Source organism: Eimeria mitis, genomic scaffold (assembly GCF_000499745.2).
Source record: "Eimeria mitis Houghton genomic scaffold, Emh_scaff2990, whole genome shotgun sequence".
NCBI classification, from domain to species: Eukaryota; Apicomplexa; class Conoidasida; order Eucoccidiorida; family Eimeriidae; genus Eimeria; species Eimeria mitis.
In genome coordinates this window covers 5,796-6,830 of record NW_013571334.1, presented here as the reverse complement: position 1 = coordinate 6,830, position 1,035 = coordinate 5,796, and the positions used below count along the sequence as shown (strand labels likewise).

Below are 1,035 nucleotides of genomic sequence, written 5' to 3'. Positions count from 1 at the left end.
AGCCTCGCACGAGGCCAGTTACGTCGGGGAAGTGCTGTTTTCAGACCGTCAACCGTGCTTAACATCCAATATCAACTTTCTACAGGCTAGCAAGTGTGATGCTTGCGCGTTACCCCAACGACGTGCACGTTAAGCAGTACTGCCCGGCAATTCCCATCATTTGAACTGTGCAGCATGGTGCGGTGAGAGACGAGTCGCATTCTAGCCCGAACAGGAGCCTGTGCGTACGCTATCAGGAAGCCCGCGACTCCGCCCAGGTCCATCTTCTGCTGACTCCCGCGGGAGGCACATCAAACCCAGATTAATTCCCTTTCCTCATCTCTCGGCCGATGAGGAAAGGGAATTAATCTGGGTTTGATGTGCAGAAAACAGCGCACCACAAACACGTGGAGTGGCCCTCTTCCTAATGCACCGCAGTTTATAGAGTTGCTCCTCCACCGCTACCTAGCCTCACACAGGGCAACCTGGGCTGAGCTGGGCGTGCCGCATTGTGTTTGCCGCACCCACGGACGGCTACTAAGCCTGGCAGATGCTTCAGCGAAGAATACGTCCCCCCCTGTTGAAACGCATTCCCTTGTGGTCGTCCGTTACGAAGCCCACATCTCTGTCTGCTCGCCTGCACTAATAAGGGACTCTCTTTCAACTTCAGGAGGGTTAGTTGCGCCAGCGTCTGCCATGACCTCTGCAGCAGCTCCACCAGCGGCACTCGCAGCTCCACCGCTCCTACAAAAAACAGCAGCATTCAGACAATTATCCGTCGTCAGCAGAGAATATGGTCAGAAAGCAAACAAAACGCAGAACGAAACAGCACTACGAGCACTACACGCATGAGCATGCAAAATGATGCAACGAACGCAACAAACGACTCACAAGCCGTAGAAAGCGCCAGCTCCTGCTGCGATTGCGAGGATCCCTCCAGCTACACCACCTGCTACTGCCGCTGTCGGGAAACCGCCACCTTCTTCTTTAGCCTCTTCCTCTGAACTCTCCCCGGAGCTCTCTTCCCCTTCTGCCCCTCCAGCTCCACTTCCACCT

General features: G+C 55.1%; 1 protein-coding gene across 1 annotated transcript in view; it reads right to left on the bottom strand.

The window, feature by feature from the left end:
- Window positions 1-587: 587 nt before the first annotated feature.
- Window positions 588-1,035, bottom strand: part of EMH_0061160 (uncharacterized protein) — a gene marked incomplete at both ends in the record, with an annotated part of 4,035 nt that continues 3,587 nt past the window's right edge. The window contains 2 exons of the mRNA XM_013497870.1: window positions 588-723; window positions 871-1,009. Of these exons, the coding sequence (XP_013353324.1) occupies window positions 588-723; window positions 871-1,009 (275 nt within the window). The remainder of the gene's footprint in view (window positions 724-870; window positions 1,010-1,035) is intronic.